General features: G+C 53.7%; 1 protein-coding gene across 7 annotated transcripts; it reads right to left on the reverse strand.

Moving 5' to 3' along the window:
• Positions 1-67: 67 nt before the first annotated feature.
• Positions 68-21189, reverse strand: PLEKHM1 (pleckstrin homology and RUN domain containing M1). 7 transcript variants are annotated; one of them, XM_033078852.1, is made up of 14 exons: positions 21105-21189; positions 20238-20501; positions 19396-19553; positions 16102-16183; positions 14376-14623; positions 12436-13071; positions 10910-11252; positions 8474-8708; positions 7156-8061; positions 5487-5632; positions 5130-5323; positions 4626-4689; positions 4042-4199; positions 68-821 (listed from the first exon to the last, which is right to left on the reverse strand). In XM_033078852.1, the coding sequence occupies exons 4-14, from the start codon at positions 16141-16143 to the stop codon at positions 698-700; spliced, it is 3096 nt and encodes a 1031-aa protein (XP_032934743.1). In that variant the 5' UTR covers positions 16144-16183; positions 19396-19553; positions 20238-20501; positions 21105-21189; the 3' UTR covers positions 68-697. The 7 variants fall into 7 exon arrangements, with proteins under 7 accessions (XP_032934743.1, XP_032934746.1, XP_032934740.1 ...); XM_033078855.1 differs by having other exon boundaries at positions 8474-8705; positions 20072-20501; XM_033078849.1 differs by having other exon boundaries at positions 20072-20501.
• Between the last annotated feature and the right edge of the window lie 35 nt (positions 21190-21224).

Genomic DNA, 21224 nt, shown 5'->3' on the forward strand with positions numbered 1-21224 from the left:
CACTGTGTCAGGTTCAAACTGTGATGAGGTGCCACTGTGGAGAAGCAAACTCAGAAATCGCTTCACCTGTTGTTAAATAGACTTTAATTATTGTTGTGCGGGGAGGGGTTAAAGGAAAATAAAATTTCTCCCGAGGATGAGCAGCAGCAAGCAGGGAGGAGCGGGCCGGCTCTCCCTGGAGGCCACGGCCCTGTCTGGGCTTTCTGAGTGGGAGATGCTTGGGTACCCACGGTCCCCCTGGGGCGTGCAGGTCCCTAAAGGCACAAGTGTCACTTTGTCCCCTCCCTGCGTGGGTCCACCACCCAGAGCAGCCCAGTTGTGCAAAACCCCCATGTAAAAAAATACCAGTTTTCAGTATCCTAAAAAACTAGAGCTTTGATCAATGTCAGTTCTTCACACCCTTGATTGGAATTCTGGCATGACACCCTGAAGAGCCACTGGGTTCCACTGGAAGGGGATATTGGCACCAGGAGGGTGACAGGAAACAGCACCTGGTTAGTGTGAAGGAGGATGGATTTTTCCAGCCTCCTTCTTTAGCCGTGGGTGGGCAGAAGGTCCCTCCGTGGGGCAGGAGCACCCCCCTATTGTCCCTATCCCCAGGGCCAGGTGCAGGACGGGCTCTCAGGCAGGGAGGGAGGCTCTGCTCTGTTTCTCCCACCATCCCCATCCCGAGGGCAGTGTCGGGGTCAGTGCCAGGCTACGGGCTGGGCTCTGTGCTGGCCTCCAGCCGCTGCTGGTACCGCTGCCGCCGCTCGCAGCGCGGGCACGACGGGGCCCGGGCATGGCAGTCCCGGTGGAAGACGGTTTTGCATTCACTGCACCTGGGAAAAGAAGGAAAAAACCAAACCCACAGTGTTGGTAATGTCAGAGCAAAGACCAAACTTCCCCACTGAAGCAAGGGGACACTTCCCTGTCCTGGTGTATTTTGAGCACTTGCTGAACAGAGCTGCAGCCCTGGCTCAGGAGCCTTGAGTGCAGGAGCAGCAGCTGCGCGGGCGGAGCATCCACCTCAGCAGCTCCTCATCCACCCCAGCAGCTCTGAGCACAGCAGCTTGGCCGGAAGGAGCGTGGTGGGCGCTGCCAATGTGTGAGAGAGACGGGAGTGAGGTTTGAGCTGGCGTTTGTGCCCTGCTCTCCCAGCACCGAGTGCAGCTTTGAGGGTGTGACAACACCTCCTGCAACAACGAACCCTGTGACACCAAACCCTGGACACTGACCCTTGTGACACTGATCCCTTGAAAGCAATCTCGTGACACCAACCCCTGTGACAGCATCGCTGTTGGGGACCCTCTGCTTGCCATGACTGGAGTGGGAAATGCCCACCCTGACAACACGATCTGCATGTGGCAAGGAGACTGTGGGGACAGTGGAGCTGCAGGGAAGGGACAGGCAGCCAGGAGGGAGCTGCCCTTGAGCAGGTGGCTTTGTGGAGGTGTTGAAGCTCCTTGATCTGCCTCAGCAGCAGCAGGAATGTGACACCCTGTGAAGGACCCTAGTTCGGGCAGGGGTTTCACTGCTCAGTCACCAGTAGAAACGTCCCTGCTGTGAGGTCAGTCTTTGGGTTGTGACAGTAAAATGTGGCTCAGCCACATGCCAGCGGGGCAGCTGGATTTACCTTCACTGTGCAAATACCTGGTGCACAATCCATGTGTGAACAGCACACAACACCTTAATTCCCCTAAGGATGCATGGGACAGAGGCAGAGAAACACCTGGCAGTGCCAGAAAAGGGACAATAGCATCACAGCTGGGGCCAAATTCTGCTTTGGAGAAGAGCTGTAAACCATAAGAGATTAGGGACATGGAAAGGCTTGTGCATGGACAGGCAGAATTTGGGATGGAAAATACAAATGTCCCTGGTTGCACACACTTCCATGTGGCCTCTTTGGATCAGCAGCAGTGACAGCTGCTCCCCAGCTGTGAGGTCATCTGGGGAGCCGGGTTTCACCTGGTGTGGTTCCGAGTGAGAAGTGGCATCTCCTGCCTCCACCTCCCCCAGAGCTGCCAGAGCAGGAGAGGGTCCTGCGCTGGTGGGGTCATTGTTTGAGGCATTGCAGACACATCCTGCAGTGAGTGCCGGTGTGACCCGGCAGCCCCGGGGCGGGCATTGGGGCAGGAAGCCGCGTTTAGCTCCCCGAGGATGTCGGCTGAGCTGCCTTCCTACTGCACAACCTCCTCCGTCAGGGTGAGAAAGAAAGACGTCAACAAACTTCAGAGCTTGGCTGAACGGGACACGAGACCTCCGGCCGGCTGCCAGCCAGCTCAGCCCTGCGAGCCAGCACTTTCCAGAGCCCGGCTGCTCTTTTTCCAGGGAAAATCGGTCCCCTGGGGATGTTGTTGTCCTTGATAATGAGCTCAGTGCTGTCCCTGTGGCAGGGAGAGGAGTGAGCAGTGCTGCTCCTCCTCCACAGAAACACTCGCAACCCTGGAACACATGAAGCACCCACGGATCCTGGTATCGTCGGTATTTTCTGCAGGTTCTGGGTGTTGCTGCTCACTTTTAGGAACTGTCAGGCAAAGTGAGCCCATGAGCCTGTGAAATCTCTCTGCCAGCATTGTGCTCAATGCCAAATAGGCTAGGACAGCACAAGAGGAAATGGCCTCAGGTTGCCTCAGGGGAGGTTTAGGTTGGATATTATGGAAAATTTCTTCACTGAAAGAGTTGTCCAACTCTGGCAGAGGCTGCCTAGGCAACTGGTCGAGTCCCCAACTCTGCAGGGATTTAAAAGCCGTGTGGATGTGGCACCAGGAGACATGAATCAGTAGTGGCCTTGGCGGTGCTGGGGGAACTGGAGTCAATGATCTTACAGGACTTTTCTAATCTAATGATTCCATGATTCTATAACATAACCATGGAGATGTGGATCTCTCCACCTACAATGGAGGAGGCTATTGGGCTGGAAGGGTTTGACTTCTTCAGCAAACCCTGATGGTGGTGGGGATAAGAGTTCCCCTCCAGCACCATCCCCATCCTGATTCCAACTTCTGTCCAGCTGCTGCACCCTGACCCACAGCTGAACCCACTGCTGCAGGACAGGTCCCTCTGCCTGTGAGGGATGGAAGCTCTGTGGGCAGGGGAAAACCCCCATGAGAGCGAGTATCACCCCATTCCTGCTGGGAACATCCTCAGCCACTCCCAGCACTCCACATCCCACAGTGCTGTCCCCCATCCATCTCTGCTCCCAGAGAAGCTATGGCTACCCCATCCCTGGACGTGTCCAAGGCCAGGCTGGACAGGACTTAGAAGGCATCCCTGCTCATTGCAAGGGGTAGCACTAGATGGGCTTTAAGGTCCCTCCAACCCAAACTATTTTAGCATTCTATGAAATCTGTGTCCATGTGTCCATCCTTCCTTCCATGGCTGTAGAGGGATGTAAGACAGTCCCACTGCTGCTTCCCCTTCCTTCCTGCAGCCCCTGCAAGAGGTCAGACTGACCCTGAATGGGAGAGGCACTGGCCAGGTGAGAAAGACAGGGACATACAAAGCCCTCCTCTTCTTCCTCCTCCCTCCAGCCCCTTGGCTGCCCTAGCACCCAGCAAGGCCTTTGAAGGCTGGTGCTGGTGGCACTGCATCTTCAGTTTGCAAAGCCACTTCTCTTAGTGACATCTTGGCTCTGAGAGGCTCCTGCCTCAAACAGTCTGGATTTGGTTTGGAGCATTCTGAAGCTGATGGGTTCCACAAGGACATGGGCATGAGGATGTGGGCGCTGTGAGGATGAGTTTCACAAGGATGGGGGAACCACAAGGTTGTGGCTCCCATGAGGAAATGGGCACCACAAGGCTGCAAATCCCACAAGGACATGGGCACCACGAGGATGGGGATCCCATGAGGAAATGGGAACCACAATATGGTTCCCATGGTTGAGGACATGGAACCACAAGGTGGTGGGCATCATGAGGATGCACAAGCACCTCAGAGTTATTTCCAATTCCCCACATGCCTTGGAAGTGTGGGCAGAACTTAGGGGTTGGTTGGGCTCCTGGAGCAAACCAGGCTGTGCCCCTGGGTGTCCTGGCTGCAATGGGATGGTGGCTCACTCACCTGGTGGTAGTGTCAAACTCGAAGGGGAAGATGATGTCACTGCTGTTGCAGATCTGGCAGATGAAGCCCCGCTGGGTGCACAGGTCACAGCTGTAGACGTGGTGGGATGCGAACTGCAGCAGTGACTGCAGGAAGGTCTCGAAGACGCCGTCGGCGATCTGGGAGATACAGGGGTCAGTGTTCCTGAAGCCCGGTCCCGGTGGGGTTTGCTGTGTCACACCCATGCTTTGGGCTCCACCTGAAGGCAGGGTTGATCTCCAAACAACCCCCACCTCACATGCCTGGGGTGCAATGGGACCCTGGATTGCTGAGAGCAGCACCCACAACCTCCCAGGATGGGGCTCCCAGCTTGGGAATTACTGAAAAACCCAACTGTTGGGAACCTCCTGCTGAAGGAGCAGCACATAGCATCCCCACAGACACCTGGGTGCTTTCACCTGGAAAACCCCAACAACTGGGCCAGGGGGCTTGGAGCAACCTGGTCTAGTGGGAGGTGAAACTGGATGGCAGAGGGTGGGACTGGGTGGTCTTTGGTTTTCCAACCCAAACCATTCTGTGATTCTATGACCATGCACAGCTCTCACCTGCCTCAGATCAGCCACACTGTATTTGTGGGGACACTCCAGGAGATAATGCCTGTGATCAAGCCTGCAAAGAAGCACAGAGAGGAAGGGGTTAGATGGTCTCCACCACACCTCCAACAGCTTTGGAGTAAGGAGGTCCCTGGATGAAGCAGCCTCTTGGAGTGAATCACTGCAGAGCCCATTTTCACATCCCAAATCCTGCCACTGGAAATCATGTGAGAGCATTTCAAAGGGGGGGAAAAAGAAAATAAATATCTCATCTATTTTGCCAGGTGTTTCCTGTCCAGCCAGAAGCTCCTCAACCAGGAAGGTGTTTCCTGAGTCACAGCTCATTGTGCTGACCCAGCCAACAGACGGATAACTCCTTAGAGCAGATGATATGGAGGGAAAAAACAGCCTGAGTCTTGGCAGCACTGCTCCCTGCTCCCATGGTGAGTGAGAAGGGGGACCAGGAGACCACCAGGGCACCAAGAAAGGGGAATGTCACCCTGGGAGGGCCCTCACCGCTTGCTGAGCTCCTTCAGGGCGCCGCTGCGGCACATGATGAGATAATCTCCTAGCAGCTTCAGCTGCTCCCGGCTGCGCAGGATCCGCCCCATCCTCTCCACGTGCTCGTAGAGGCTCTCATTGACCAGCTTCAGATCAATCAGCGGCTGGTTTCGGATCTGTGTGAGGAACTTCAGGGCCTGCTTGCACACCTGGGGCACAGAGAGAGGGGAGAGGTGGACACAGACCACAGAGCAACCCCAGAGATTGGAGGGAGGTTTGGAGTGGCCACTTCCAGCCCAGGAAATGCCCAGATGGACCTTCAGGAAGCAAATGCTGGAGCATTTCCCTGCAGGGCCCCAGCCCAGGACTCACCCCTCGTTTGGTCAGATCCCAGTTGTGGATGAGGCGGGAGGGGATCACGGTCTCCTCGTCCTGGTGGCAGCTGTCACAGTAGTAGAGCCCAGAGAAGGCGCAGAGCTTGGGCCTGGCGAAGGAGAAGCCGATCTGGCGGGAGCAGCCTGCGGGAGCAGGAGGTGAGAGGAGACTGTGCTGCCCACAGCCTCTGCCCACCACTGCTGGGATGGGGGAGAAACTTTTGGGAGCATGTCATTGAACAATAAAGTTTTGGGAAAGGGTCGAAACCAGCTAAAGCACCTGTAGGACATTCAATGCAAGGCCTCCAGTCCCCTCCTCATGGATTTAAGCCTATGATGGTTCAACAGTTGCTGTTCCACTTTTTCTCCATAAAAAGGAGGCTGAACTATCTGTGAACTCACTTTTATCCATCAAGTGGTTCAATTGTTTGCAGTTTGTCTTTTTCTTTTTTTGGATAAGTGAACTCTGGCAACATGCCAGCATTTAGGGAAGAGCCTGAATCCCATTTGCTGTCCCATCACCTCCACCAGTAACTTTGCACTATTTTGCCTTCACTCAGCCCTTTTCCGCTGATGTCACAAAACCTCATCTGTAAGGAATGAGATCAGGATTAACCCAAAAACACCTTTATTACAGCAGTGGGGAACCCATCTTGGCTTCACTGCGCCATCCACTACACTCTGGAGTAACTGGAGCTCATCCCTCCAAGAATATTAATGGAGATCATGTGTTGCTTTCTGAATTAATAAGAAGAAACAGCCTTTATTGCTCATTACTCTGAGATGGAAGGAAACATTGGGTGTCAGGCTAGGAAGGGGTTGAATGCAGGGCAGGCAGATCCCTAAATAAAACCTACACAGACAAACTGGGAATTTGTCCTTTTGGCTTGTGGCTTCCAGCTGTGGGGAGGTGGAAGATGCAGGACAAAGCCTGGAAGGGAAGGCAGAGACCAAATAGACCAGAAAAAAAAATCATATAAAGAAAGGAGAGAGATTAAAGGAACACCCAATCTGCTGGAGGGTACAAGAAATACAATTGAAGCAGGAGAGAAATCTGAAAGTTAATTAACTTAGCAAGCTAAAGAGCAAATTACAGCTCCTGTGGAGGTCGGTGAAGGTGCCACCAGAATCTCCCCGTGTGCCGACGGGCATCAGGGGAAGGGTAAATGATTGTTTTGCAAAATCAGCCTGTCACACCCATGGCAATCCCTGTGCTGCCTTACTGGAAAAACTGCTCCAGATTGCACTTTCCCCACAGGCTGGGGCCTCAAAATGCCCAGGAAGAGAGTCCTGAGCTTCCTGATCCACCTAAGGCCGCTTCAACCCCAGTTTCCCATTGTCTGTACCAAAAGCATCTTAAATGGGAGCCCAGTAACATCGCAGTTGGACAGGGCTGGGGTTGGGAATGGGGGGGCTTACCCTGTACCCATAGGACACCAAAGGTTCCCCTGACTGGGGATATGAAGCCCCACTAAGTAGATCTTGTGCTGCTGGGATTCCTGGGAAAACAGAGGCTGCAGCTGCACCATCCCTGGGGATGTCCAAGATTAGCTTGGACAGAGCTTGGAGCACCCTGGGGTAGTGGAAGGTGTCCCTGCCCATGGCAGAGGGTGGCACTGGGTGGGCTTTAGGGTCCTTCCAACCCAAACCGTTCCATGGTTCTGTACCTGCACAGATGAAGCTCTGTGAGTCCAGGCCCTTCTCCATGGGGATGGCCACCAGGTACTGCAACAAGAAGCCGTTTTCCTTCACGATGTTCTTCAGGACAACCTGGGAGTGCCCATCCAAGCTGCCCCCCAGGGTCAGTGCCTCCTCGGCGCTCTCCAGGTAGGACATGAGCACCTCTCGGACCAGCTCTCGCCACGAGGCTGCCTCCTCCGCATTCTCAGCCTGCAGCTTCAGCACAGCCTTGGAGGTGATCACCTTGAAAAAGGAGGGTCCCCCCAGGCTCGTGTCTGGAAGGATGTCCTGGATGGTCTCTATGCCATAACTGTTGCTTAAAATTTTGTCATTGTTTCTGATTTTAAAGCACTTCAGAGTTTCTAGAGACAGGGAAAAAATAAACGGCACCCAGGTTTTGTCCACGTCCATGTACAGAACAGCCTCTTTGATCGCATCCAGCTCTGCTTCTGGAGCTGGTGTCCAGTCCAAGCTGTTCCCGGGCACCTCACTGTACTGGAGAGCACTGGAATCACCCTGGATGGGCTGGGCTTCGCCTCCATTCTCAGAATACTCCAGAGTCTCCCAGTCCTCCTCCTCCAGCTGCGGCCTGCACTTGCGCAGTGCCTCGCGGATTCTGTCCAGCCAGTCCTCAGCCTCGTCCTGGGAAGGGGCTCGCAGGAAGAGCTTTTTCCCCAGGAAAACCAGCTCGAAGCGGCCGTCAGAGTGGGTCAGCGCCAGGGACTCACAGCGCAGCAGGGAGTAGGTCTCCACGCAGATCCGGTCCTCGTGGTCCAGGAAGAGCCGCAGCTCCAGTGGGGACAGCTCGCAGGAAAACTCCTTCCAAATCCCCATGGCTCCTCGCCGTTCCAGGCTGCCCAGCTTCAGCAGCCCACGGAAAGGGTTGGAAAGACCTGGGGGAAGAGATGGCTCAGTTTAAGTGAGAGAGGGGAAGCTAGTGGGGAGAGAAAGGCCAAGAGGGGCTCAAAGCAAGCACCCAGAGGCATGGCAGGGGTGAGAGACAGTGCTGATACATGGTGGGCTGGGGTAGCAGCTGACAGGACCTTGGTCTCCACTATCCCCCTGCATTTGGGTTTTGAGGCTGGGAACAAGTAAAGGTATCCCATAGGGTGGACAGACTCTCTCCCACTGAAGTGCTTCCCACCAGAGCTTCCCTGGGCTCAGGAATGCCTTGGGAAGCTGCTCCACTGCATTCTGTAGCTCCCAGTGTTGCCATCAGCTCACACCAGCCAATGGCTCTCTCCAGCAGCCCATCCCCACCTGGAGCAGCCCCCAAGCACAAGGGCAGCAGGAGGTAGCACGTACCCATCTGTCTGCGGTGCACCACGCTGAAACCCTTCTGCTCCCGCTCTGGGGACATTTTGGGCTTCCCAGTGTCTGAGGATGGCACTGAAAGCCTCTCCAAGTCCAGAGCACTGATGAGTCCTGGGGCTGGCTCCTTGCTGTCCCCCTCTGGCCCGAAGCCGTTGGTGTCGGCCATGCCCCTGCTGCTCTCTCCTGGGGAAGGTCTGTAGAAATCATCTTCTGAGATCCAGCTCTTCTGTTAAAAAATGAAATATTATGAATTATTAAGCTCATAAACATCCTGTGCCCCTCAAATACACACATCCAGAGCAAACCCTCCTCAGAGGCTGCTCCTGCACAGTCCAAATCCCAGGCACTGATGTGTGGATTTAATGGAAGGTGTCTGTGCTCATGGCAGGAGGTTGGGAATGAGATGAGTTTTAAGGTCCCTTCCTCCCCAAACCATTCCATGACTGCCTGATTTTCTGCTGGTCATTCCCAGGTGGATAGCTCCCCTGCTTCCTCCAATCAGAGAATGATCCATGGAACTGTGTCAACAGCTGGAAAATACTGGGACTGTATTCTGGTGGGATAATAAAGTCCAAAATAAATCTGTTCTCTCCCCTTAAAAACACTGAGGAAGGAGAGCACATTCCCTGCAGTGACCACAGGTCCATGGAGTTTTACTGATGGGGGTGAAATTCCAGCCCTGCCACGGAAGGACACAAGCTGGAGCAGCAGAACCAGGAAGAGCAGAGACGGGGAGAGGCACAGAGACATCCAGGGAGAAATAGAGACCTATAGCTCTCAAGAGGATGCTCCAGGGGCCTGGGCTGTGCAGGGGTAAAATAAGGCAGGGAAAGCAGAAGCCTTTGTCTGCATGTACCAGGAGGGGATGAGATCCACAAGTTGAAAACAATATGGCTGTAGCTTCTCCAGGAGCTTTTCTGGCTACAAGAATCCCAGAATCGTTAAAGGACAAAAGCCCTTTGAGTCCCACCTGTGCCCAATCCCCACCTTGGCAGTTAGACCAGGGTACTGGGTGCCATGTCCAGACATTCCTTGGACACCTACAGGGATGGGGAGTCCACTACCTCCCTGGGCACCCCTTTTCAATGCCTGACCACCCTTTCAGTGAAGAAATTTCTCCTGAAAGGAGCAAGGTTCTGGGACAAGGTCCCTGGGCAAACACCAGGAGGAACAAAACAACCCAGCTCAGTGCTGGCACAAGGGAGCAACACAAGGGGAGACCCTTCTGGAGTTGCATTCCAACAGAAATGTTCTTTCAACTCCCCTTCACAGCCTTACAAGAGACTTTCATTTTGAATAACAACCGAAGTGACAGCAGAAGAGATGTCACCACCCTGCGGGGAGGATCACGAGTGGCGGCTCCTGCATTACTCCTGGGGCAGGAATGCAGGTTGCTCCATGAGTCATGGAGAGCAGGGGGAATTTCCTGTTGACACAGTATGTTATACATAGATTAGGTCAAACTGGCTCTGGGCCACGAGGAAGCAGCGGAAACAGGATAAGCGGGAGGGAACTGAGAGGAGCAGAGAGCAAAAGGAGAAATGGTCTGGGGGGGTGTGAGGTATATCCTACCCTTACCAGCATGGGAAGGATGGGAATGAGCATGGAAACAATGGGAACCAGGATGGAACAGTCAGTAACAAATTAGACAGAGGACAGGACTGTTCAAAGAATTTCCTAAAAGCCAGTGGATGTGGATCAGCTCCTGGTAGCAACAGGGGAAATCCGCCGCTGCTCAACACCTTCACCCGGGAATGCCATCCCACTCTGGGAACAGATGTGCTGCAGGAGGATTTTCCCACTGGGAAACCAGTTTGTTTCCTGTCCAGTCAACCCTTTTCCCTCCTCTTATGTGGACCATAAATGAAGAAAAGTCCCCATGAGAACCTCAGCTCTGGGGCTGTTTTATTGCTTGCACACAGCCCACAGACAGATTTGTGTGAGAGCTCAGCCCCCTCTAGATATCCCTAACAAAACCAAAACTTCCTGCTGCAGCTGCTCCTGAGAAGGATGACTGACAGGCCATGCAGGGCTACAAAAGCTTTGGTGCCTCTTTCACCAGGGAATAGACACTTTGATGTAGTTTTTCCTGAAGCAGCTGCATAGCCTCAGCTCCATGGGGTTGGAATCATCACTGATAACCAAGTGGATGCAGCACGGAAGACGGGAGTTTGGAGAAATCTGTACATTGAAGTGTCCAAGGCCAGGCTGGATGGGGCTTGGGGCAACCTGGTCTAGCAGAAGGTGTCCCTGCCAATGGCAGGGAGTGGAATTGGATGAACTTTAGGGTCCCTTCCAACCCAAACCATTCTGGGATTCCTTGATTCTAGAAAAGCAGTGCCTGCTGGAGCTGTCCCCAGTTTTATTTCTCTTTACCTCTGGGTACAAATGCAAGGAAATGAGAAGGGAGGAAGCTGTAGCACCTACCGGACACCCCAGCAGGGGAGAGAGCAGGTGCTGGGCTGTGGGGCTCTGCACAGCTGGGCTCCCCTCGCTGCCACCACTCTCTGCTCTGCCCGGACCATTCTGAGGGGCCGGAATTCCGGATGTGCTGCCTGCATCTCCACCCCCACAGTCGGGGGGCGCGGGATCTCCTGTCCAAGCAGAGATGTCAGTGCTGGGGGGAGGCTCCTGTTGCGTTCTGTGGGTCGGTGCTGGGCGGGCAGGCGATACCGGGGGAGGTTGGGGGGAGCAGCCCAGCACGCTGGGGAGCAGCTGTCCCTCCGGGGCATCCGGCCTTGGCCTGGCCTTGCTGAACTCGGACAACACCCTTGAAATGGAAAAGTGATCGGTTTGAAGGCAGCTCAATAACCAAAATCTATAAACCCCTCACTCCCTACTCCTGTTATTGCAAATTGTAACCATGTAAAAAGGGTTCAGTGTCACTGCTGGCCTCTCTGAGATGGCAGCACAGTGTGGCTGGAAAATCCCAGTGATGCCAACAGAAAAATGTGGGATTTGTGCCCCACAGAGCAGTGTCAGCCCCATGGCACAGAGCAGGACCCTGCCTGTGAAGGGAGGATTTCACAATTATTCCCATTAATGGAGTGGATGGAGGGACAGCACTGGGTGCTACCCACACCCCCAGCCCCATGTACAGCTCCTCGATGTGAATCCAGCCCTGGGCTATATGCCAAATTCCAACTGTTTTCATTAATGAGCAATTAACAGTGGAGCCTGGCCAGAGGATTGGCTGTTCCTGTGGTCCCACTCTGCTGCCAGCCCCAGAATTAAACCAGCCCAAGATTAAAACTCAAAGGAGCATCTCCATCACGAGTTTAATCCAATCAAGACAGGTTCTTCCAGGATCATTGGAAGATGCAAAATCCTGGAAGTAGGAAATGATGCTGTTATAGATGGGGAAGCACAGTCTGCAGCTCCAACACTTCCTGAAGACTGGGAAGAGGTATCACCCTGAGCCTCGGCTCCCTCAGAGTCACACTCTAAAGGTGACAAGCAAAATATTTACAGATTACTCAGAGCTTATATAACCCTGGAAATCTTTGTGCTGGATGCTTGGTAGGAATAAATCATAAGCATGACAAACCAACAACCTCTCTCTCTCAATGATCTGCTGAAGTTGCAAATTACAACCCCTCCCTGTGAAAAACCTCATTTCTTTCCCCCTGTGGAAAGCCCTGGAGCATCCCCCAGTGTATGCCAGGAAGATGTGACATTCTTAAAACCAGGGAGCAGCATTTTTCTGATGTTTCTGCCCTGGTAAAGAGGAAACACACACACTTCAGTGGCCATGAGCTCATTTGCAGTGGCAGCATGGTCTCAACAAGCCGTGCCAAGTGGTTTGTAAAAAGAATAAAAGCTCCTTCCAGAAGGAAAAAAGAGCTTGTTAAAGACAAACAGGGAGAAAGACCTCCTGCCTATAGAGAGAAAATAATGAGAACCCAAAGAGTGTCAAAAATTCCTTTGGAGATGAGATGTGGGGAGAGACTCACTCCTGCAGGGACCTGTCCAGGTCCTCGGCAGTGGCCGTGCCCAGGTCGGAGTCACAGGACAGTGGCTCCTCGCCGTGCTCGGGGCTGCGGGCGCAGGGCGCCGGGGGGAGGCTGTCGGAGCCCAGGCTGGATGAGAGCTGGGACGAGCTGGTGGTATTCAGGCTCAGTGAGGATGATGTGAGCTTGATCTTGCTGCTGGCTTTGCCGATGGGAAGGACAGGGGCTTGAATTTCGATCTCATCTGACCCTGAGGACTGGGAGATGGAGCCCAGTGATGCTTTCCTGTGGGGTTCAGAGGCCGAGGACGTGAGGGGCTCCAGTAGCTCCGACACAGGACACAGACCCGACAGGGACAACGGGGTGATGGTCCACTCATTCAGAACTGCTGACTTGTAGGAGAGCTCAAAGGTTAAGGATGATAAACCCTGCAAATAGCAGAGGAGAAACTCGCACTCCTCAGTGTCCAGGAGCAGAGCTGGGGCTTGGTAGTACTCATGCAGCCGGGTCCGGTCCCGCAGCAGCAGCTTCAGGTAACACTCCATAAGGCTGTCGTTCAGTGCCAGCCGCAGCCAGGCCCGGCAGCGCCCCACATCCGTGTTGATAAACATCAGTTGTTCCAGCTCTGAGACAATATTTCTGGGAAAAGAGGAAAAACAGAACAGGAGTGAGCGGCTCTGTTTTGATCCATCACGGGGTGCAGGAGGGCCAGAGTCTTTGTCAGACCCTGCCCAACCTGCTCTGCTACAGGGAGTTCAGGGATAAAACCAGCTGTGGAAAATCTCTCTCCTTCGTGGAAAGTGTGGCCTTCCATGAAGAGAGATGGCTCCTGAATTGCCCAAACAAAATATGTTGGTAAGGACTCCAGGCAGCCTCTGGCTGACTCTCCTCTCTCTGACTGGAGCATCTCCCACCCATTGCTTGCGCTGGGTGAGGATGTAGAGGGTAGAATTCCTGCTGTCCTAGTGCATTTTTAGGGTTTGTGCTGGCTGGATCCTCCTTGGTGATAACCAAGTGTCTAAATTCTCACTTCAAATTTAAAAGCAGTCAAAACACAGCGAAAACTGTTGTGGCAGCCCCAAAAAAACCACCTGGCTGAGGTTGTGCTCAAGTAACCCCAAGCTCCTGCATTCAGCTGTTCTTCCCTAAAATCCCACAGCGACATCATGCTCCCTGATTCCTTCCTGCTCCCAGCTCACTGCACACACCTCAAAAACCAGAGCAAAGGTTTTGTAAGACTTCTGTTCTACTCTGTCTCTCAAGACAGAAGAAAAAACCTTCAAAGGGCACAAAAATATCCCCCACAGCATGCGAAAGAGTTATTTTCATCTGCTCTTTCATAATTCAGGAGTTGGTGATGGAACTGGATGAGGCTTTCAGAACAATTTGTGTGTGGGCTGTTATTTACTGTGTGAACTTGACTCAGGGAGTGCCTTAGAAAACCCCAGTAAACAGTGCTGACTCTCAGGAGAGACCTCCTCAAGGGCTGGGTGGGACATGGGGAAATGGGGCCAACCAGTCCCACCAGAACCAGGCCAGGAGAGAACCCAGATCCCTGTGCTGTGCATAAGCAGCTGCTGCTGGAGACCACTGTGGTCACTGGGGTTCCACTGGGCCCAGAAATCCAGCCTGGCATCCAGAAATAAATAAATAAGAAAAGGGTGTGCTTTCAGTTTCAATCTTCAACTTTTTGGGGACATCAGCTCATCCCCAGCACACGCTGAGCAGGAATGTGGGGGCTCAACCCCTCTTGGCACCACAGGGGCTTCAGTCTGCTACCTCTATCTCTCAGGGTCCTGGGCAGCCCCCTGGGCAAATGTGAGAACATCCTTCCCTGCAGCTGAGGGAACTGAGCCATCCTCCTTGTTCCCTGAATCTGACAGCACCAAAAGAAGGAATAAACCTGAGCATGTGAATACCTGTCAGCAGCAAGAGCCACTCACCGATGCGTGATGCTCTTCAGCAGGCCCCAAAAGACTGGTTGGGGAAGGGGGCCCCGACTCCCTGATTTCTTCCCTTTCCCCCCAGTCTCTGCCTTGATGTGCTTTGCCTTCAGCCCGTGCACAAACACAGCTTCCAGGGTGCTGCAGAGCGTGTTGGCATTGCCGTCATCGCTGGTGACCACGGTGTCTGAGCTCACGTACTGCTTCTGCAGAGCCTTGATAGCATTCACCAGTTGCTTCTTGATCAGCTGCAAGATAGGAGGTGCAGGTTTGGATGATAAAACTGAAAATATTAAGAAGGATTTAATATAAAATAACTCAAAACCAGTAATGCTTATCCACAGTGAAGGACCACGTGACTCCTGCCTCATCCTCACCCTTTGGAGCAGCTGAACCAGTCAAGCTGGGGAGTCACACTCCTGGCATCAGGCTTATTTTGTTATAAAAATAGTAATTTACGCAATTTTAACTGGTGCTTCAGAACTGGGGTTGCCTTTAGAGAGTGTGGTGCTTCCTCTGCAGACAAGAAATGGCTTAAGGGAATGGGGAAAAAGGAATAGGTTCTTTCCAGGCGCTCTCTCTGGGGAAACGCGAGGATTAAGTGTGGGTGAGAAAGGAGAAACTCAGAGGAGGGAACAGATCCCCTGAGCTCGTGCAGATCAGCCCAAGCAGCATGTGACATGTGACATGGGGCACATCAGCAGAAATCAAAGTCATCGACCTCACCGGCTGTGCTGGGTAAACACTCAGGGGACGGGTCCCAAAACAGTGGGGTTTGGAAGAACACTGGCGTTCTGCTGCTGCCCTTGGACAGACTCAATGGGTTCTGAAGCTGGGACATGGGAATTTTGCCTTCTAACAGCTTTGTTTCCTCTTCCACCAGTTGAAAGCAGTGAGTTTGGTGAATTTAACAATTTCACGCCAGTGGAGAAGATTTTTCCTAAAGCAGCTGAGCCTGGATATTTCAACCAATCTAATTTTAAGTCAAGGTTGCATTTCTTAGCAGGTGCTTGGAAAACACCACAAATTCCTCCTCAAATTCCAACCAACCAATCCACGTTTCAGCACCACGCAGCATTCCCAGCAAATGCTGAATGTTCCCTGAGCAGGGCTCTGCAGATTTTAACTGCAGCCTGTGTTGGCTGCACATGCTCATATTAAATTTCCAGCCTGGGATATTTTTTTCAGCATCTAAATAAGATTCTCAGCAGCTGTAGCTCAAGGACAACATCCAAGGGAGTGTGTCCCTTATTTGGGTTGCTGTTTTCCAGCTTTTTCAGCTGCCCCCAGGTCTTCGGCTCCATGGAAGGAGCACTGAGGGCTGAGAATAAAGTGCAGATGATTTTATCAGTCACACATGGATTCATCCATGGGATGAATAAAACACTTGGTTTAACTGTTGATGTTGAACTTCGCTTGTTGAATGTTTTTAGACTCCCAAAGTTGGGTGAAGAGACCCCAAATTGAGGGAGACAACAGTCCTTCATCCAGGTATCAGAGCTGAGTACCTTCCCTGCCCCACATGAAGTCTTGCAAAGGCCAAGGTGTGATTTAACCCCTTATTTCCTTAATCCCCCAACCCAGACAAAGCATCAAGGATCCCTTTCCAATTCCAATATAAACCCTCCTACTCCCAGCTGGCAGCGCCCACAAGTCTTATTGTCCCCAGAAGTGCCTGGAATTGCACTGGGAGCTGTCTGGGGAGCACTGGGGGGGTCTGGCTCACCTGGATGGCTTCCTTGGGGTCCTCAAGGTGGCTGGAATGCATCTCTGCTGCTGCCGCTACCCGCGCTGCCTTCACATGTCACCTGTGGGACAAGGAGGGCATGGCTGAGCACCCAGGGGTTCCACCCCACTCACCTGCCAGGGGAAGGGCTCCTGGTGCCACCCAAAAGGGATGGATCCTGCCCTGAGGAATTCTGCCGGTGCTCATGGCCAGAACACTGTGAGATGTGAACTGGGAATGACTTACATGGAAAGGTACTGTGATTCCCAGGGACAATGCCCAGAAATGCCTGTGGGGACCAGGAGAGTTTCAGGCAAAATAGACCACGACCAAGAGAGCAGGAGGGAGTAATGAACCCTGGTGAGGGGCTCTCAGGTAGCCCCCAGGCTGGGGGAGCTGCCAGGCAGGTCTGGCCAGCAGTGCCACAGGCATGGCCAAAGCTGTGTCACCTGGAATGCCTAAGCCTGGAAAGGCACCCAAAAACCAAATGGGAGTGGCATTAGGCGGCCTGGACAATGGGTGTCTCCCCTCAGCAGAGCCTGAGGGTAGGTGACAGCAGTTCAGCTCTCTGTCACGGGCCAGATGAATGATGCTGCTCCAAACCCAGTTGGGACAGACCCTATCAGCACAGAGGTGTCTGAAGAGATGGGAAAGAATCATGGAATGCCAGGATGGTTTGGAAAGAACCTTAAAGACCACCCAGTCCCACACCCTGCCATGGACAGGGACACCTTCAACTACCCCAGGCTGCTCCTAACCCATCCAACCTGGCCAAGGGATGAAGCAGCCACAGCTTCTCTGGGCCACAGCTTCTATGGCCTCCTTGCCCTCACAGGAGGAATTTCTTGCCAATCTCTAATCCCAATCTCCATTTCTAGTTTAAACCCCTTTTCCCTTGTCCTGTCACTGACTGCCCATGTAAACTTCTCCACATTTTTAAAAGCCCCTCTAAGTACTGGAAGGCTTCTGGTACTCCATGAGGTAGATGAACCCCAGCATCTCCCCATGCAGGGGTGTGCCAGGGTGCTCTGCTGCTTTGGTGGGAGACAAGAGAAAAAAACAGTGTCCTCCTGTTATGGAAAACCCTGCAAAAACCTGATCCAAGCAGTTTGGGCAGCCTGGCCAGGTCACCTGCTACTGCAGGGACAACAAGGGACCTTTGACTTCTGACTCTTGGCTTCCTGCCCTGCTCCTCTCTCAGAGCCATCTATGAAACCCAGCTGTGCCTGTAGCCTCTTAGCAGAACACATGGTGTCAGAAAGACACTCATGGCACGGCTGCATCCTTCTCTAAACACAGTTGGATCCCTCATTCCACACAGCTGGATCCCTCACCCCACACAGCAGGACCTGGCATGAAAAGGGGTCCAAGAACTGCTCCACCACCTGCTACTGCTCACAGTATCCTAAGGATACGAGAGGCTGGAGAAGTAATTTGTTTATAGAATCCTAGAATGGTTTGGGCTGGAAGGGATCCTAAGGACCAGCAAGATCCATCCCTTACCATGGGCAGGACACCTTCCACTATCCCAGCCTGCTCCAAGCCCCAATGTCCAACCTGGCCTTGGACACTTCCAGGGATCCAGGGGCAACCACAGCTGCTCTCACCATCCTCACAGGGAAGAATTTCTTGCTAATATCCAATCTAATCCTCTCCTCTGTCAGTCTGAAACAATTCCACCTTGTCCTATCAAACTATTCCCTTAAGGTGGAATCACTCGCCATCCAGATGGAGAAGGAGAGCCCAGCTGTTGGCCGCAGGGTTAGATCTGCCTCTGGCAGACAACAGGCTTGGAATGCACTGATGTCTCAGATTTTATTTCCAAGCCAACACAATATCCCCAGAGCTTTCACTGAACAGAGCTGACAGCATCAACCTGCCCATCCCCTGCCAAACCTGGGACAGAACCATGGTTTGCTGAGCAGCTCCTATGTGGCCACAGCCAGTCCTGAAGGCAGCACTGTCCAAATCAGGAGTAGTTTAAACCCAGAGTGGCCCAAATCTGCAGTGGCCCAAACCCAGGGCAGCTCAAGTCTTCAGCAGCCCAAATCCAGACATCCTAGACCTGGAACATTCCAGACCCAGAGCATCCTGTGCAGGTACCACAGCAGCTGGCCCGGCTGAGAGCAGGACAAGAACTCCTTGGGACCAGACCCAGGACAGATGATCAGTGTTTACAGGGTTCACAGATGATTTCAGAGAAAATGAAACTGGTTTTGCTGTGGCTTGTCATAAGATTTCCTCTCCTTGTGTTGCAACACAGAAATGGGGGAGCACAGGAAAGTTAACTTCTGGCTTGGGGGCTGCTGGGGTGGTTGGGGGAGTGAGGGACCCCTGAAGTGGCAGCAGTGGTTGACAAGGGAGCCACCCCCATCTCTGCCTTCCACTCGGGAGGTTTCAGCTCTGCCCCTTTCCCCACCACCTCCTGCTACACCCTGAAGACAAGAGGCACATCCCCCCTCCTGAGACAATGAAGGTGGGAGAACCAAGGATGGGACAGTTTAAGGGTAGGAAATTCAAGGGTGAGAGGAGACCTAGGTGTGAGAGAAGACTCAAGGGTGAGAGAACTGAGGGAGATCTGAGGGTGAGACCTGAGGGTGGGAGACTCAAGGAGGGGCACAGGGTGGCATTTCTCATGCCCAGGGAGGAAGCATGGGGGTTCCAGCTCCAGGACCACCCTGGAGTCCTGAGCTGATCACAGGGAAAGGGGTGACAGCAGAGATTTTTTAAAGACTCATCTAAGTTTTACAAAGACATGGACTAAGTTTTACAAAGTGAGAGTTAATCCCCCAAAACTCTCCTTTACCAGCATCACCTCTCCCAGAGCCTGCAGATCGCGAGAGCTGAGGAGGACAACCCACCACCTTCACCATGGGACTCTCCACTCCCACCATGACCAGTCCAACCAGTTTGCTCCAGCGTCACAAATCCACACGGCACCACTTCTGTGGGACAGCATTTTCCTGAATAATGAGTGCAAGGAAGCACTCTGAGGATTTCACCAAACAAAATCTTAGGTGAAGCACAGGGAAATTGGAACAGCAGCCCCAGCTCTGGGTCTAGAAAGCCCTAGAGGGCTCTGGAGCACTTCCAGACAGACCCTGGAAAGTCACAGCTGCTCCTTGTGATCTTGGAAGATAAGAGATAGATGAATGTACTGACACAGAGACAAGCACAGCTACAGCAGAGAAAACCTACCAGGTTTCCCAGCAGTCACCACACTGGAGACTCCCTGGGTGAAACAGGGAAAGGCAAACAGGTGAAAAACAACCCCAGGCAGGGAGTCTGACCTACCCAGAAGAAGAGTCATGGTGCGAGGGCAGAGCTGCTGATTTCCCAAACTGCTGCAAATCAGCCAGATTCTTTGGGAACAGCTGGAATCAAGGCTCATGAAAGCAAAGCAGAGCCACTGTCCCAGAGCCTGGCTCTTCGGCCTCCCAAGAAGCGATGGTCTGTGAGTTATAAATAAACAGCAGGTCACTGCCTGTGCTCTAGGATGGAAAACAACAGCCCACAACGGCAGCGTGAGCAGTGACTCAAGGCCTGGACACAGAGCCAGTCATTTTCCAAGCACGAGTGCTGTGCCAGTCACCCTCTGCCCTGGGGACATGGGGGCTCTGGTGGCATAGTGGGTCCAAGGGCTGCTGTGGGAACAGCCCTCTCCTCCCACACAGCTCCTGCTTTCCACCCAGAGCCAAGTGCAAGCTGGGCCCAGAGACAGCCCAGGAGCAGGAAAGCCAGGGGCATGGCATGGGGATTGGCTGGTTGGAGGACAAAACGTCTGGGAACAGCTCAGTGAGGATTAGGACAGGACAGAGCCTGAGCAGGACCCTCATGGTCCAACTTTGGCTCCTTCCTTGTGCCCAGCCTGAAGCAGCAGTGCTGTGATTCCCATGGCAGGAACACAGGCATGGAGTGAGGAATGGGACCATCACATCACCTTTGTCCCTATTTGTCACAGCTGACAAACCTGGTGGTGGCTGGAGAAGTGTCACTGTCAATGCACCCATCCAGCTTCTGCCCTGCAGGGGCCCAGGAGCAGCCAGGCAGGAAGAGCAGCCACTGATCTCCCAGTCTTGGTGGTGAGACTGTGCTTCCCAAACACTCCAAACCAGGAATTTCCTTCAGCCTATTACCTGCTCCCACACCAGGCTACAATTTGCTGGAGCCGTAGGGAGAGCTGGCGTTGATTTTCCGTGGCGCTGCAGCCACTGGAGCCACCATGCATAGGCCAAGCAGATTGTGAAAGCCCCAGCGTGTTGAGGCAAGATGTTCCCAGGTTTCTATTCCCAGTTTCTGTGTTGCTTTGAATTCCCAGTGCTGGAGTTTCCCTGTGGATGTTCCTGGTGCCATCCGGCTGGGTGGCCAACTTGCATCCCTCGGCAGCGGGATGGCCCTGGCTGCAAGGAAGGCAGGCAGTGAGGAAAGGGCTTTTTAATCTCTGCATTTTACACAAGAATTACCCAGGGCTTGTTTGAAACTGCTCGTTTTATATGAGAAAACCTGTTTATTGAGAATGTAACATGATAAATCAGGGAAAGCTGTAAGGTCCCACAGGTGCTGGGACCTCTAGCTGGTGGGAGGAACAGGCCGAGAGATCTGGGGTGCCAGCGCTGGTGGGAGTGCATTGAGGACCAGACACCAACCCCCAGTGGGGCGCCTTGGAAAGGCACAGCTGACCAGCTGTCCCCTCCATGGGGACACGGAGAGGAGGAATGAGAGGCCAAGGCTGCTGGCTGGGCAGCGCAGCCCGTGCTGGGGGCTGGGGGGGTTGGCTGTGGGGACATCCGAGTGGCTGGGGAGGGATCAGGGCCTGCTCAACCACGGGGAGCTGCGGGAACTGGGGAGCAGCGCTCGCTTGCAACACCCTGCACCCCGTGCCAGACCCCATGGACCACACCCCCGCTGACCCCAGCACCCCACACCCCATGGGCGCCCGTCACCCCGCACCCCCCGGCCCCCCTCACCCCTCACTCCTGTCAGGCCCGGCGCCCCCCGCTCACCGGCTCCGCGGCTCCGGCGGGGAAGCCCGGAAGTGCCTGGAGCGCGCACGCACCGCCCTCCCTACGTCATCAACGGAGGGGCGGGACCCACAGCGCCAGGCCTCGCCCCGCGGGCACCGC

The sequence above is a fragment of the Catharus ustulatus genome, chromosome 23 (genome assembly GCF_009819885.2).
Source record: "Catharus ustulatus isolate bCatUst1 chromosome 23, bCatUst1.pri.v2, whole genome shotgun sequence".
Lineage (NCBI taxonomy): Eukaryota > Metazoa > Chordata > Aves > Passeriformes > Turdidae > Catharus > Catharus ustulatus.

What these genes read in the sequence shown, in the direction of transcription:
- PLEKHM1 (XM_033078853.1), bottom strand. Translation starts at nt 16,143, where the DNA reads ATGCATTCCAGCCACCTTGAGGACCCCAAGGAAGCCATCCAG. An exon ending in ACAGAGCTTCATCTGTGCAG is followed by an intron (nt 5,633 to 7,155) that starts GTACAGAACCAT and finishes CTGCTCCCGCAG; the next exon opens with GCTGCTCCCGCCAGATCGGC. An exon ending in GGGATCTGACCAAACGAGGG is followed by an intron (nt 5,324 to 5,486) that starts GTGAGTCCTGGG and finishes TCTGTGCCCCAG; the next exon opens with GTGTGCAAGCAGGCCCTGAA.